The 15,462-nt window shown below is 46.4% G+C and overlaps 1 protein-coding gene and 1 long non-coding RNA gene across 8 annotated transcripts in view; one reads left to right on the top strand and one right to left on the bottom strand.

Annotated features, from left to right (window-relative positions):
• METTL16 (methyltransferase 16, RNA N6-adenosine) overlaps positions 1-15,462 on the bottom strand; it is a 117,906-nt gene that overhangs the window by 52,719 nt on the left and 49,725 nt on the right. For all 7 annotated transcript variants that reach the window (XM_073565595.1, XM_073565596.1, XM_073565600.1 and 4 more), the window contains one exon: positions 8,578-8,718. In XM_073565595.1, the coding sequence (XP_073421696.1) occupies positions 8,578-8,718 (141 nt within the window). The remainder of the gene's footprint in view (positions 1-8,577; positions 8,719-15,462) is intronic.
• LOC141080411 (uncharacterized) overlaps positions 1-15,462 on the top strand; it is a 165,816-nt gene that overhangs the window by 126,573 nt on the left and 23,781 nt on the right. The gene's annotated exons all lie outside the window — the stretch shown is intronic.

The raw sequence follows: 15,462 nt of genomic DNA, 5'->3' as shown, positions 1-15,462 counted from the left end.
CCTGGAGCAGTTTGCCAAAGAAGAATGGTCTAAAATTCCAGCAGAGCATTGTAAGAAACTCATTGATGGTTACCGGAAGCGGTTGGTCGCAGTTATTTTGGCTAAAGTTTGTGCAACCAAGTATTAGGCTGAGGGTGCCAATCCTTTTGTCTGGCCCATTTTTGGAGTTTTGTGTGAAATGATCAATGTTTTGCTTTTTGCTTCATTCTCTTTTGTGTTTTTTCATTTAAGACAAATTAAATGAAGATAATAATACCAAAGAATTTGTGATTGCAATCATTTTCAGGAAGAAACTGAGTATTATCTGACAAAATTGCAGGGGTGTCAATATTTTTGGCCACAACTGTATATGGGCACTCGACTATGGGATGACGAATATGTATGATGGGTATATGGGCATGGGACTATGGAATGGAGAATGTGTGATGGGTATATGGGCATGGGACTATGGGATGGAGGATGTGTGATGGGTATATGAGCACTCGACTATGGGATGGAGGATAAGTATGATGGGTATATGGGCACGGGCCTATGGGATCGTGGATATGTATGATGGGTACATGGGCACGGGACTATGGGATGGAGGATAATTATAATTTGCTATAACTAACCACAGTTAGTTACTATGCCCGGGCAGCGCCGGGCTCTTCAGCTAGTCTAATATATAAAGCTCAAGTGTGTGTATGTATGTATTTATGTGTGTATGTCCGGGATTGGCATCCGCACCTTAGTGCTAGACGAGCAGTATCCTCCCTTAAGTGACCCCATTTTAGAAATTATACCCTTTGGGAATTTATCTTCAAGTGTAGATATATACACTGTGTGCAGAATTATTAGGCAAATGAGTATTTTGATCACATCATCCTTTCTACACATGTTGTCCTACTGTAAGCTGTATAGGCTTGAAAGCCAACCGCCAATTATGTAGATCAGGTGATTTGCATCTCTGTAATGATGAGGGGTGCTTGATTATTAGGCAACTTCCTTTCCTTTGGCAAAATGGGTCAGAAGAGAGATTTGACGGACTCTGAAAAGTCAAAAATTGTGAGATGTCTTGCAGAGGGATGCAGCAGTCTTGAAATTGCCAAACTTTTGAAGCATGATCACTGAACAATCAAGCGTTTCATGGCAAATAGCCAACATGGTCGCAAGAAGCGTGTTGATAAAAAAGGCGCAAAATAACTGCTCATGGATTGAGGAAAATCAAGCGTCAAGCTGCCAAGATGCCATTTGCCACCAGTTTTGCCATATTTCAGAGCTGCAACGTTACTGGAGTATCAAAAAGCACAAGGTGTGCCACACTCAGGGACATGGCCAAGGTAAGGAAGGCTGAAAAATGACCACCTTTGAACAAGAAACATAGGATAAAACGTCAAGACTGGGCCAAGAAATATCTTAAGACTGATTTTTCTAAGGTTTTATGGACTGATGAAATGAGAGTAACTCTTGATGGGCCAGATGGATGGGCCCGAAGCTGGATCAGTAAAGGGCAGAGAGCTCCACTCCAACTCAGACACCAGCAAGGTGGAGGTGGGGTACTGGTATGGGCTGGTATCATCAAAGATGAACTTGTGGGACTTTTTCGGGTTGAGGATGGAGTGAAGCTCAACTCCCAGACCTACTACCAGTTTCTGGAAGACACCTTCTTCAAGCAGTGGTACAGGAAGAAGTCGGTGTCGTTCAAGAAAAATAGAATTAGACTTACCAGTAATTCGGTTTCTAGGAACCTTCCACGACAGCCACCTTGGAGGTTGTCTCCCCGCCCTAATAGGGGACAGGAACACAGAGGATGTAGCGACTGATCGAGTGGAGTGGGCTTTTAGCGACTCGGGAGGAGAGAGATGTCTTGAAGAATATGCCAGGGAGATGGACTGCTTGATCCAACCTGCTATCGTGTTCTTTGCTGCTTTCTTCCCTTTATTCCTTCCTGAATATTGAAGGAACAGGTTTTGATCGATTCTCCAATCCCTGGTTGATTCGAGGTAATGGAGAACCACTCTGCGAACATCCAAGGTATGGAATTTTTCTTCCTTCGTATTAGAAGGATTTGGGCAAAATGAGGGCAACACGATATCCTGACTTCTATGAAAGTCTGACACCACTTTGGGCATAAAGGAGGGGTCTAGGCGCAGCACTATACTGTCCGAGTTGAGTATGGTTCCTGTACTGACAGGGCCTGTATCTCCCCCATCCGCCTAGCCGATGTGATTGCCACAAGAAACACTGTTTGAGTGTGAGAATTTTTAATGAAATTTCTTACAGGGGCTCAAACGGGGCCTGTGTTAGGCTATTGAGTACTAAATTAAGATCCCAGGGGGAACCCGATTAGGGAGCGCATTGCGAATTCTGCCTGCCGCGGTCATGAATCACTTTACCTAGCGGTGTTTGGCTAGGTCTTGGTTAAAAAAGGAGCTAAGGGCCGATACCTGCACCCTTAATGTGCTTGGAGTGAGTCCTAGATCTAACTCTTTTTGTAGGAAATCTAGTACCTTGGCAATATTGGGATGGGCGGGGTCAGGGGCCCCCGGAAGGCACCAGGAGCAAAAATTTTTCCATATCTTGCCGTAAATTGCGTTTGTTACCGGCTTTCTACTCTTTTGAAGGGTTCGGATTACTTCATCCGATAGCACTTTGGCTTTTAGAATGTTGGCCTCAATAACCAAGCTGCTAGACATAACTTGGTGGGGTTTGGGTGCAGTAAGGGACCTTGAAAGAGGTTGTCGGTCTTTTGGGGTAAGAGCAAGGGACCTTCCTGGGCCATGTCTAACAGAGCGCTGTACCAGCTTCGTCCCGGACACATAGGAGCCACCAGGATTGTCGTGACCATGTCTGCTCTGATCTTTTGTAACGTTCTTGCCAGCATAGGGATTGGGGAAAAAGTGTAGGCCAGTCTGAAGACCCATGTATGGGCGAATGCATCCGTCCCCCGGGCTCCCTGCGTGTGACTGAGGGAGAAATAGGTTGTCCCTTTTGCATTTTGCGCACTTGCAAATAGGTCGACCTCTGGGTTTCCCCATCTCGAGGCTAGAGCCTGGAAGACCTCCAGGTTCAGACACCATTCTCCCGGATGGACGTCCTTCCAGCTCAGGAAGTCCGCCTGGATGTTTTCTGACCCCTTCAGGTGCACCGCGGAAATAGATAACAGGTGTTTCTCTGCCCAGAGGAAGATCCTTGTTGCCACTTTAGACTGGCGTACTTCGTGCCCCCCTGGTGTCTGAGATATGCCACCGTAGTCACGTTGTCGGAGTATATCCGAACGTGATGGATCCTGATAAGGGCAGATGCGGCTTTCAGTGATTCTTCCACTGCTGTCAATTCCCTTAGGTTTGAGGATCTGGATCTTATGTCCTGGGGCCACCGTCCCTGGAAGTATGAATCCTCGACCACGGCTCCCCAGCCTCTCAGACTGGCATCGGTACATAAGATCTTCAGAGGCAGCTGATCCCAGCTTACTCCTCGTCTCAAGTTCCGGTAGTTCAGCCACCACAAGAGGGCCAATTTTACGTGTCCTGGAAGTGGAACCTTCCTTGATAGGTTGTTTCGATACTTCCTTGCGTTTACCAGGACGTATGACTGGAGGACTCGCGTGTGAGCTTGTGCCCAGGATACCGCCTGATTGCACGATGTCAGGGAACCCAGGATAGACATGGCGTCCCTCAGCGTCGGTGCCCTTTGGTCCCTGAACCGAATTATTCTCTGCCGAAGGTCTGCCTGATGATCCTCGGGAAGAAAGAACTTCCTCTTCTCTGAATCTAAGAGGATCCCCAGGAATTTTTTTCCTCGGGGAAGGACAGAGGGCCGATTTCTGGAGATTCGGAATCCACCCTAGGGTCTCGAGTATCTGTAGGGCTTTCGATACGTCCTGGTTCAGTCGGGTTACCGATGGAGCGACGATCAGCAGATCGCCTAGATATGGCACAATGCATATCCCTTGAAGACGAATGGTGATGATTGCTTCCCTCATGATCTTCGTAAACACCCTTGGTGTCGGGGATACGCCAAATGGCAGGGTATTCAACTGGAGATGGCTGATCCCTTGGTCGTGGGAGACCGCGAACCTCAGGAACTTGCGGTGATCCGGATGAATGGGAACGTGGTAATAAGCGTCCCTTAGATCTATCGTAGCCATCTGCCAGCCCCATCCGATAAGCGGGATCGCCGATTTCACTGACTCCATCTTGAATCTTCGGTATTTGATGAAGCGGTTCAGGGGCTTCAGATTTATGATGAGTCTGTGCTTTCCTGAGGGTTTCCTTATCAGGAACAAGCGAGAGTAATGTCCTCTGCCAACCTCTTGTGGAGGTACATACGAAACCACTCTTTCCTGTAACAGATCTATCTGAAGCAACAGGACCTTTTGAAGACCTGGGGACTGTGCCGGGGTAATTCTTACGGCATGTGGGGGGGGGTGCTCGAACTCCAGCTTCAGCCCAAATTGTATAGTATGCTGGACCCACTGGTTTGAGGTCGTGGCCTGCCACTGGGCGAGAAACTGAGTGAGTTGACCCCCGACCCGGGACTCACTGTTTCTCCGGGGGCTGTTGCTGCTGGGGCACAAGGATGTTTCTTCCTTTACCCCCTTTCGGGTAGCTCCATCGACCCGTCTTGCCTTTCCCTCTGAATGCCTTCTGAGAGGTCTGCTCTCTTGAGGGACGAAAAAAAAAAAAAAAAAAAAAAAATCGCCTTTTGGTGGATTTCTGCCCCGGCAGTGTTTTGTTTTTGTCGGCAGCCTTCTCAAGGATATCATCCAAGACAGGCCCGACCACGTGGCACCCTTGGAAAGGGATGGCACAAAGTTTTGTCTTGGAGGTGATATCGCCACCCCATGACTTCAGCCACAAGGCTCTCCTAGCCGAGTTTGAGAGGACTAGGGACCTTGCTGCTACCCGTACCGTTTCTCCTGAAGCATCAGCTAAATAACCTGTTGCCTTTTGGAGGATTGACAGGGAGTCTAAGATTTCATCTCTGGGGGCACCCCCTGACAGGTGGTCTTCCAACGTACGCAGCCAGAAGAACAAAGATCTGGCTACGCAGGTGGATGCAATATTTGCTTTGAGCAGGTTCGTAGAAGCTTCCCAGGACTTTTTGAGGTGACTTTCTATTTTGCGATCCATAGGATCCTTCAATTGGGAAGCATCCTCAAAGGGCAGTGACGTTTTCTTAGTACCTTTAGAGACTTGAACGTCTATAATAGGGATCTCCCAAACAGAATTGTCACCTTCTAGGTGAAAACAATTTTTTAGCTCAGAGGGCACAGTGAGTGCCTTCTCGGAGGAGGACCACTCCTGAGCTATTAGGTCCTGTATAACTTCATGAACCGGGAAACCCTTTCTACCCCTGGGTTTCAACCCCCCCAAACATCTCATCCTGGACTGAGAGCTTGACCTCCTCCTCCTCCACTCCCATGGTATTTCGTACCATGGAGACCAACTCCTCCATATCCTCAGAGGAGAAATAGTATTTTTTCGCATCGTGTTTGGAGGTAGACGTGGAGCACTCATTTTCCCAAATATCCTCCGATCCCGAGGAACGGACTTCCCCCGAATCTGAGTCGGCTTCCGTAGGTGCCCTTTTCCTCTTTTTTGGGGGGAAGGGCCCTGAGCCACCGGGGTCTGAGCTGCCATGGAGGTCTGAACCTCCTGTCTAATGAGAGTCTTTATGCTGTCAAATAGGGAGGGTTGCTCGGTACGCAGGATATTCTGCATACAAGGTTGGCATAACTTCTTCTTATAGTTAGAAGGAAACCTGGCACCACATATACCACATTTGTGGGGGTTTCTAGGGGAAGAGGTCTTGTCTTCTTGTAAGAAGAAAGAGAAGGCTTACTCAGACCTGTGCCACCAATTTTTGACAGACAAGGGACCGGCCCTGCTACTCACTGTAGGAGGGGGAACGCTGGGCTCCGCAGATGCTGCAGTCGAGGGCTTCTCACCATCCATGTCTGTACACACCACAGACAAACTGCGCTTACCTTGGAGCCATGGCACCCTTATGTGGGTGTTCCGCGTTCGTTGCTGGGTGCTCCTCCTTCCCCCTGTCCCTGGGGAGGAACCATGGCTCGACCCCCGCTGTGCTCGGATCCCTTTCCCGGGTGCCGGCGCGCGTTTCCCATCACAGGAGCGCCCGGGGAACGCAAACCGGAAGTGCGCGCCACCGTCACTACCGGTCGACTGCCCGCCCCCTCAGACGCGCGCGTGTGTCCTCCAATGCAGCGTGGGAGGAAGGAGGAAGCCGGGGAGCTGCTGCAGGACCCAGGCAGGCACCATACTGCCCCGCTTTACCCCGGAGGGCGCCGGAGGGGCGGCCGACGTCCCGAGTCACACCAGCGCTTGAAGGAGAGGCGAACCCCCCAACCTCGGCTGCCCAGCTGTGAGTACATAGGGGCTCCGCTCGCTGGCCACAGCAGCCCCTTGTAACCTCTTCATGCCCCGATAGGGGACAGGAAAAACACTGAGGTAGCAGGAAGGGGAGGGTTATTTAACCTCTTTGTGTTCCTGTCCCCTATTAGGGCGGGGAGACAACCTCCAAGGTGGCTGTCGTGGAAGGTGACTAGAGAAAACATGATTTTCATGCAGGACAATGCTCCATCACATGCATCCAAATACTCCACAGCGTGGCTGGCCAGTAAAGGTCTAAAAGAAGAAAAAATAATGACATGGCCCCCTTGTTCACCTGATCTGAACCCCATAGAGAACCTGTGGTCCCTCATAAAATGTGAGATCTACAGGGAGGGAAAACAGTACACCTCTCGGAACAGTGTCTGGGTGGCTGCTGCATGCAATGTTGATCGTAAACAGATCAAGCAACTGACAGAATCTATGGCTGGAAGGCTTTTGAGTGTCATCGTAAAGAAAGGTGGCTATATTGGTCACTGATTTTTTTTTTGTTTTTGAATGTCAGAAATGTTTATTTATAAATTTTGTGTTGCTATATTGGTTTACCTGGTGAAAATAAACAAGTGAGATGGGTATATATTTGGTTTTTAATAAGTTGCCTAATAATTCTGCACAGTAATAGTTACCTGAAAAAACAGATGTCCTCCTAAGATAGCCAAATCTGAAAAAACCCACACCAACTTCCAAAAATATTAAGCTTTGATATTTATGAATCTTTTGGGCTGATTGAGAACATAGTTGTTGTTCAATAATAAAAAGAATCCTCTCAAATACAACTTGCCTAATAACTCTGCACGCAGTGTATATATCGCCTTAGTGCTACACGAGCAGAATCCTCCCTTAAGTGACCCCATTTTAGAAATTATACCCCTTTGGGAATTTATCTTCAAGTGTAGTGACTATTGACAACATGGGTGTTTTCCAGAAACAAGCAGCGGTGGATGCTGCTGAGAGAAAATTGCAAACAGCCATTGTAGTGCCAGTCTGTTGTAGTGACAAGTACGTGATAGTGCCCAGCTCATGCTTCTGGAGACAAGCACCTGTAAATTCGGCAGGCTGTCATCGCTATACAAAGGCCAAACATGTGGATGCTAAATGTGGTTTAAACACACTGTGGTGCTCAGAAGGGAGGGGGACATTTGCTGAATTTCCTTTGGGGGGGCGAGGAGCTATAGCACTTTTCCAGAGCCTTTGTACTACCAGTAACATGGAACCCCCTATATTCCAATTTACAGATGATGGAGCTGAGCAAGGACTTTTTCTGAACGGATTTTAAACTTTTGTAGGGAACATTCTACATAACATTTGTGATCACAGTTATCCGGCGCTCAACGCTGAGCACTCACATCGGGGTTTACATCTAAATTTCCGAGTTCACTATAATGTGGCAGCAGAGTTACTCTGGACTCCGTCTGGCCTCTGTTCCCGAAAAATGGCGCCTTTTTTTTTTTTTTTTTTTAAACAAACGGATTTTTTTTCCCCGCTTAAATAAAAAAAAAATAAAAATATGGAATTGCACTTTTTTTTGCAATTTCACCACACATGGAATTTTTTTTCCCCTCTTTTCCAGTACACAATATGTTAAGACCAATGGTGTCGTTCAAAAGTACAACTTGTCCCGCAAAAACAAGCCATATATGGCCAATTTGACAGAAAAATAAAAAAAGTTATGGCTCTGGGAAGAAGGGGAGCAAAAAACAAAAAACACAAATACAGAAAATGGCCCGGGAGTTAAGGGGTTTAAGAGGTGTCATTTGTAAACCCTTAACCCAATTAAGATTTGAATACCTTCAAATTAAAGCAGAGAGCCTGCACGTTAAGCCCATATTGATTATATAACTATTTATATGTTTTGGTAAACAGCTAAAATGCCAAAACTTGAACTTGTGTCACTGTCCAAATATTTCTGGAACTAACTGTAGGTCTCTATAGGAATGGAGCCAGACAAAAGATAAATGCAGACACGTAAGAAAGTTACGTATACATCTGGGAGGACCAGCACAAGTCAGACATAGAAATGTAAACTATAAAAATTATAATAAAATCGTTACAAACTATGATGTCCGTCACTTTGCATGAACAGCATTTGTTGCCACAGGGTCAATACACAACTACTGTACGTCAGTGGTAAAATACTGTACTCTATCACTCATGTTAGATTTTCATCATCATGAATACATACCTTTAATGAGATCTGCCAAATTATTCTGCTCAACATTTTTCTTGGCGTAATTATAACAGATATCGTCCACTTCGGTTGCAAGGAAATACCAGCCATTCAGTGTGGCCCCCAGTAATGGATAAATGCAGGATGCACCGGTACCTGGGCACAAGGTAACAGTAGAATATTTCATGTGTTACTTGGGTTCACTTACTCAATGAAACGAAAAATGATGAAGAAAAAATGACAATGACAAAAGAATAAGGACTAAGGCCGGTTTCACATTTGCGTTAAAGGCCGCAACGTCGGCCTGCGCACGGCCGCCGCTAAGCCCCGCCTCCGCCGGTAGCTCCGCTTCCGGGTGCATGACGCTGCATGCGTCCCCTATCTTTATCACTGAGGACGCAGGCCGTGCGCAGTATGCGTTTTGGCGGCGCCTGCGTCCTTTTGACGGTGCACCGATCAGCGCCAAACGCAACCTGTTGCAATCTGGTTGCGCTCGGCGCACCGTCAAAAGGACGCAGGCGCCGCCAAACGCATACTGCGCACGGCCTGCGTCCTCAGTGATAAAGATAGGGGACGCATGACGCATGCAGCGTCATGCGCCCGGAGGCGGAGCTACCTGCGAAGGCACGGCTGGGGGCGGGGCTTAGCGGCGGCCGTGTGCAGGCCGACGCTGCGGCCTTTAACGCTAATGTGAAACCGGCCTAACTCCACAAATGTAAAAAAAAAACAAACAAAACAAAAAAAACCCCAAAACAATACAAAAACAACCCAATATTAGCGATGAGCGAATAAACTCGTTGCTCGGGTGTTCTCCGAGTATTTTGGCGTGCTCGGAGATTTAGTGTTTGTCGATGCAGCTGCATGATTTGCGGCTGCTAGACAGCCTGAATACATGTGGGAATTTCCTAACAGGCATGCAGCTGAGGCGACGAAAACTAAATCTCCGAGCACGCCAAAATACTTGGGAGGATATCCGAGCAACGAGTATACTCATTCATCGCTACCCAATATCATAACGCTATTTTCTCTTCTCATCATGTTTGATGTACACACAACATATACCGTATATGTCAGAAAAATCTGATGTATATGTCATACTGTATGTATCCCCAGATTATATGAACACCTGCCCTGATTCATCACTTGCGTTTTTTTAAGGCACAGTTGTTTTTTTATCACGTAGCTTTTTTTTACCATATTTGGACCAAATACTTCAAGGCTCATGAGGTTTATGAATTTTGTGCAAAATAAAAAATGTGCTTTATTTTTTTATAAATAAGCATCAAGTTGCATGTTTTGAAAAAGGCTCCAAAAGTACCAAACCTACATAAAATCACTTCAGAAGGAGAAAGGAGTGCATTGGTGCCAAATTTGGTGACTTTTCAAAAAGTTGCAATGGATGAAATAGCCGAAAACATTTGTAAACTACAAACCCTGCCCACAACGGTGAACATAGAAAAACAAACCAAAAAAAAAAAAACAAGGGCTATCTTGCAAAGAACATATATAGTACTGTATGAATATTGATTTTCAAAGGTCATCTATGAATCACGTATGTCACTGCAATGAATATAATGGGGAGGGGATCTCAATTTTACCTTACTTTGTAAAGGCGCATTACTATCTGACCGACAATGTTTGTTCCTTTTTACGACAAGAGCAGTGCTGATGACTGTTCTTTCCATTACAAAAACAATAAATGTGTGTGACACAAAAATATGAACATAATCTTATAATAATGCCCAATGAAAATATTATCAGAATAATTAAAATGTAGAAGAAAAAGCAATATTTCACATGACGTTACCCTAACAGTATAACGATCACAAAAATAACCAAAATGATGATTAATGTAATATTTCATTTGAATATAACCTACAGGATCTTTAAAAGAATATATTTAGCAAATTTGTTAATAACATGTACACTTTTAAAACAGTCTCCTGCAGGGGTAACCAAAACCTCAATTAGAAAATACCATCTAAACGGGAAGTTTTCTTAACCTACGGACCCCACAGATGTCTGTTTTTTTAGAACACATGCAGACAAAGGAGAATGTGATCCCCTGATTTCCACTGAATGAAGGGCCGCTCTTCCAAGAAGGAAACAGCATGGGGAAAACCTACTCAATACGGTACATTTATCTGACTTCACGCTGCCAGAGCTACAGATAAGCCGGGCTCCTTTAACTTTCTCTTAATCAACAGATTTAGAAGTTTTATATCTGATGATTAGTCATTTCATTACATCATTCCCAAAAAAAGAAAAAAAAAATAATATTACATTCAGGTTTTGTAGTAAATCTTAGAAAATGAAATTATGTTCCCACACTTAATGAGCAAAATCAATAGACAGCAGGGAATGTGGGCTGCAAATCCTAATAACCAAGTATATGGGAAGCAAAAAGCAGCCGCAGATTTGTCCTTGAAAGGCCCAGGAAGCTATCTAATTAGTTAATACCGCTCTGGATGATTGGGGTGGCTCCTTTAGAAAGATGAAAGTAATGTCTAATATTTCAATTTCTAATTTAAAGAAAAAACATAACACAAAACTTAAACATCACTTACAGTGCAGCTCCATGACTTCAGGAATACATAACACAAAAAATAAGAATGTCCCTGCTGGATCAGTTACAATGATTTATCTTTATATTGATCTGCACAACCTATTTAAGGCTGGTTTCACACGTCTTGATATTTCCGGTACCGGAGATATCAGTGTCCATGTGTCTGTGTAGTACGTGCGGCACACGTGTGGCAACAGTGTGTCACATCATTACCACACAGACGGCTGTCGGGGAAGAAGCGCTACTGTTAGCGCTGTTCCCCAGTGGCAGGTGCTGAAAGCGGCTTTAATCCATTCTCCCCTGCTCTCCGGCAGAGCAGGGGAGAATAATGACAGCCGCCGTTCAGCACCAGCCGCCAGGAAACAGCGGATTACGGTAGCGCTTCATCCCCGGCAGCCATCCGTGCACTGTTCTCCGTGTGTGGCCCATGTGTCCGGGTGAAAACGGACATGTCTGCGTGTTTTGCACACGGACAAACGGTCCATAAAAACCCGCTGACATGTGCATAGACCCATTCTTTTGAATGGGTCTACGTGTGTCAGTGTCTCCGTTACGTGAGAAAACTGTCACCACACGTACCGGAGACACTAACGTGTGAAAGGGGACGAAAGGGTAAGTGTCATAAGAAAATGATGCATAGTTCAAACGAAGTTTTTAAGTTAAAGAGTAACCTCCGATTATTTTATTTCATAAATCTATAGTTCACATGAAAAGAAGCAACTTTGTAATACATATTATCGGAGAAATCTGCTTCTTTCTCCTCTTGGATTGATACTTCCACTCTCAATTCATGGGTAAAATCTGTACTCAGGTCAAGACAGATTTTCCCATCATGGAGATAGGATATGACAACTGGTGCTTTTAAAGATCTATGGAGAGATAGTGCTAGAGTTAGGCCTCTTTCACACATCAGGTTTTCGGCGTCAGGCGCGATCCGGCGCTTTTGACTAAAACCGGATCCGGCGAAATGCAATGCCGGATCCGGTTTCCCCCCCATTGACTTGCATTAGAGCCGGATCGAGCCGGATGGCCATGCGTTTCATCCGATTTTCGCCGGATCCGGCAATGTGACGCGATCCGGCGTCTGGAAAAAACGGCTATTGTAACGTTTTTTGTCTCCGGCGAAAAAGCCGGACACGCCGAATCCGGCGTGTCCGGCTTTTTCATACAATGAAAGCCTATGAGTGCCGCAATGCGCCTGATCCGGCGACAGCCGGATCCGGTTTCTTTGGTCTGAGCATGCTCAGTAGCTCTGCCCACAGGACATATATAAAAGCAAGACAATGGGACCCTCAGCCACACCCAACATGCCACCCAAGCCAAGAACCAGGAGCAGGAGAAGGCAGCAGACATCTGCAGCAGCAGCACCACCCCAAATGGAGCAGCATGCAGAACAACGGGAGGGGAGTCCAGCAGCAGATGAGAGACGGTAATTATCAAATCCCCCATTCCTCCAAACTAGGGCTATGGAATATCAAGATATTCATTGGCCCTTTGTTTCTCTTTATTCAACAGCCGCCCAATAGATGCAGCAGCAGCAGCAATGGCAGCAGCAGAAACACCACCCACAGCCATGGAGTCTGGCCATGAGGAAGACAGCACATCTTCTGGGAGCCCTCCCTCGCATCGTCAGCGTTTGACGGTAAGTTTTTATTTCCAAAATCCATCATCTCTGTAATATATGTGTATTCATTGCCTTTTATTTCAAAACAGGAATCACAAGATGAAGAGGAGCTCCCAGAAGAAGAAGGAAGGGGTGGACAGACACTTGGAGTGGGCTCACAATTGGTAAGTTTTTTGCATCAAACGCAGAAACACAACATCACACTACACACAACACATAGAAAACAATGTTCTGCAGACCACACACAGCAAACAAATGCCTACATCCAAAGACATAACATTTTTTGTTTTCTTCTCTAGTCTTCCCAATCTGGTGCTCGGCCAAGAGGTCCTCGCAGTGCCTCCCAGGGTCGTCGGCGACAGCCACCCGTGGGTCACCAGCGTGTAAGTATAAATATTTTTGCTTTGTTTTTTTTGCACTTTTTATTTAATTTCTTTTGTGGAGGCTAATTATGTTATTTTTGTCTTTTTCTTTAACAGCCTTCACAGCGTGCTCCCGACTCTGACGGTGAGGATGGAGGGATTGATGTGGACCGCCTCATCGATCTCGTCAGAGAAAGGGAGCCGCTCTGGAATATGGCTGACCGCCGCCACGCTGACCTGATCGTTACCCGACGACTCTGGGAGGAATTCTGTTCGCTCCTTGTGGACCGCTGGGAGGACCTCGAAGCTCGGGCCCAGATTAAAGAGCGTAAGTATATACAGTACCGGTTGCTTGATTTAAACCAGTGTTTCCCGAACTCCAGTCCTCGTGGTCCCCACGGATCATGTGTTCAGGATTTCTATTTACTTTGGAAATCCTGAAAACATGACCCCTGGGGACCATGAGGACTGGAGTTTGGGAAACACTGATGTTGTATACTAACCACTTTGTCCTTTCTCGTTTCAGGGGAGAGAATTGTGAAGCGGTGGCGGTCTGTGAGGGATCGTTTCAAGAAGGAGTTCAATAAAGAGATGCGGGCCCCGAGTGGATCTGGAGGACGCAGGAGCAAGTACAAGTACGCACGAGCCCTGTCGTTCCTCCGGGAGACAATGCTCACCAGAAGGTAAATATTACACACCACGTGACAAAAAAATGTTTAGATGTAACTTTTTTTTTTCAGCCAGGGCCATACCATGTCAGTATTTTAATTGTTTTTTTTTCTCTTTATTCCACAGCACGGTGAGCAGCACTCGGGAGCCTGCACGATTGGACCCTTCTGAGGCGATCCCTGAGGAGACCGGCACCGAGGGACACTTCGACCGCCCCGGTACATCTGCACCTTCCCAGCCTTCCCACACATTCGACCCATCTGTCCCATCCACCAGCACAGGAGCATCGTGGCCGCCTACATTACATGAAGCTGCTGGTGAGGAGATCGCTTTCCCTTTACCCCACCCTTCTGCCCCTGCCACCTCTAGTACACCTGCGGGTACTGGGAGGCAGCGGCAGAGGGGTCAGGAAAAGACTTATGCGCCAGAGTTCTTGCATCTGAATGCATCTTTCCAGAACTGTCTAAAAGTCTTGTCAGAGCAAATCTCCGCAGGCTATCAGCAGATCAACTCCAGCATTCTGGAGGTGAAGACACTTCTGCAAACCATGCATTCAGAAGCAAGATCTTCGCCAAACCACACCTTTTTCAGGTCTGTTGTGGAGCGCATGGAAACGCTCTCTCCTGCCCAGCAGATGCATGTAATACATTCATGCCACGCTGCTCTCCAGCAAGTTACCTCCCAACCTCCTCCTCCCACCACAGTAGTTCCTCCACCTGCACCCCCTCCAGCCACTTTCCATCCTCCCCCTCCTATTACATCTACACCCCCTCCAGCCACTTTCCATCCTCCCCCTCCTATTACATCTACACCCCCTCCAGCCACTTTCCATCCTCCCCCTCCTATTACATACCATCCACCTCCCCAGCACCAGCAACCTCCCCAGCACCAGCAACCTCCCCAGCACCAGCAACCTCCCCAGTACCTGCAAACTCCCCAGTACCAGCAACCTCCCCAGTACCAGCAACCTCCCCACTTCCAGCAACCTGCCCCGTACCAGACATCTCCCCACTTCCAGCAACCTGCCCCGTACCAGACATCTCCCCACTTCCAGCAACCTGCCCCGTACCAAACTCCTTCCCCATACAACTTGCCATCAACATCATCTGCTCCTACAGTCCCTGCCCAACCCTCCACTCCACCACCCACCACCTCTTCTGCTTCCCACATGTCCACCCATTCTGTAGTTTTTTCCACACCTTCACCGCTAACTGTTCCTTCCCCACCACGATCCCAGTCCTCTCTCCACACTCCCAGTGTCGAAGTGTCCCGCAGCCCCTCCAGCAGTATTTCCACCACACACTACACAGATTTATAATGTGTGTATTTAAATAAAAATGACCAGTTTTATGGTTTCAAAGCTTTATTAAACAAGTTTATTAAAATTTTAAAAAAGTTTACTAAAAAAAACATTTTTCAATAAAAGTTAAATTATTTTACACTGGTTGTCTGTCATTTCTTTCTGCGGCGAAAAAGGTTAAATACAGGGTATTTAAAAGGTGAAATGGTATTCAAAACTAGGTATATAACTGTGGGTAAATTTTAGCTTTTTGCCACAGTTGTGTTCCTGGTTGTGTTTGAATCAAAGTATTTCACCTAAAAAGTTGTGTTTATTGTTGGTGATTTCCTAACAATGTACACAACTTTTGTTAAAAGGTGAAATACTTTGCATAAAACAC

The sequence above is a fragment of the Dendrobates tinctorius genome, unplaced genomic scaffold (genome assembly GCF_039654945.1).
Source record: "Dendrobates tinctorius isolate UK_male_01 unplaced genomic scaffold, ASM3965494v1 ptg000016l, whole genome shotgun sequence".
NCBI classification, from domain to species: Eukaryota; Metazoa; Chordata; class Amphibia; order Anura; family Dendrobatidae; genus Dendrobates; species Dendrobates tinctorius.
This window is presented reverse-complemented; position numbering and strand designations above follow the sequence as displayed.